General features: G+C 75.6%; 1 protein-coding gene across 1 annotated transcript in view; it reads right to left on the bottom strand.

The window, feature by feature from the left end:
* Nucleotides 1-371, bottom strand: part of LOC106892696 (glycerol-3-phosphate acyltransferase 3) — a 29,346-nt gene extending 28,975 nt beyond the window's left edge. The window contains exon 1 of the mRNA XM_014950087.1: nucleotides 185-371. Within this exon, the coding sequence (XP_014805573.1) occupies nucleotides 185-328 (144 nt within the window). The 5' untranslated portion in view covers nucleotides 329-371. The remainder of the gene's footprint in view (nucleotides 1-184) is intronic.
* Between the last annotated feature and the right edge of the window lie 116 nt (nucleotides 372-487).

The raw sequence follows: 487 nt of genomic DNA, 5'->3' as shown, positions 1-487 counted from the left end.
CCCAGCCCCCCCCCCGCCTCGCCTCACTCCGGCCCGTCAGCAGGGGACACCATTTTGGAGTCCCCTGAGGAGACGGGACGGGCCAAACCGCCCTCCCCACACACCCAGCCCCTGTCGTGTGAGGGGAGGGCGCCGGGCTTGAGGGACCGACCGCCCTCCCCCCTCCGTGTCCCCCCGCGCCTACCTCCAGCGTCTTCACCAGGACCCGCATGTAGGCCTCGGAGATGCCCAGCGAGAGGCCCAGCGCCGAGGGCACCACGATGAAGGCGAGGACCAGCCCCAGCCACACCGCCCCCAGCCGCGCCAGCGCCCACCCCACCTCCTCCATGGCGGGCAGCGCCCGACGCCCACACCGGTAAGAAGGGGCAGGCCCTGCCAACCGCCGACCTAAAGCCTCCCGGCCCGCGCCGGCCCGCCCCCGCTCCGCCCCTCTCCTCCCCGCTCCGCCCGACCGGGGCCGGGCCAAGGGCAGCGGCGGGAATGGCGC

This window comes from Calidris pugnax, unplaced genomic scaffold, assembly GCF_001431845.1.
Source record: "Calidris pugnax isolate Ruff unplaced genomic scaffold, ASM143184v1 scaffold42, whole genome shotgun sequence".
Taxonomy (NCBI): domain Eukaryota; kingdom Metazoa; phylum Chordata; class Aves; order Charadriiformes; family Scolopacidae; genus Calidris; species Calidris pugnax.
The sequence above is the reverse complement of the archived record's forward strand: the minus strand, read 5'-3'. Positions and strand labels throughout refer to the sequence as shown.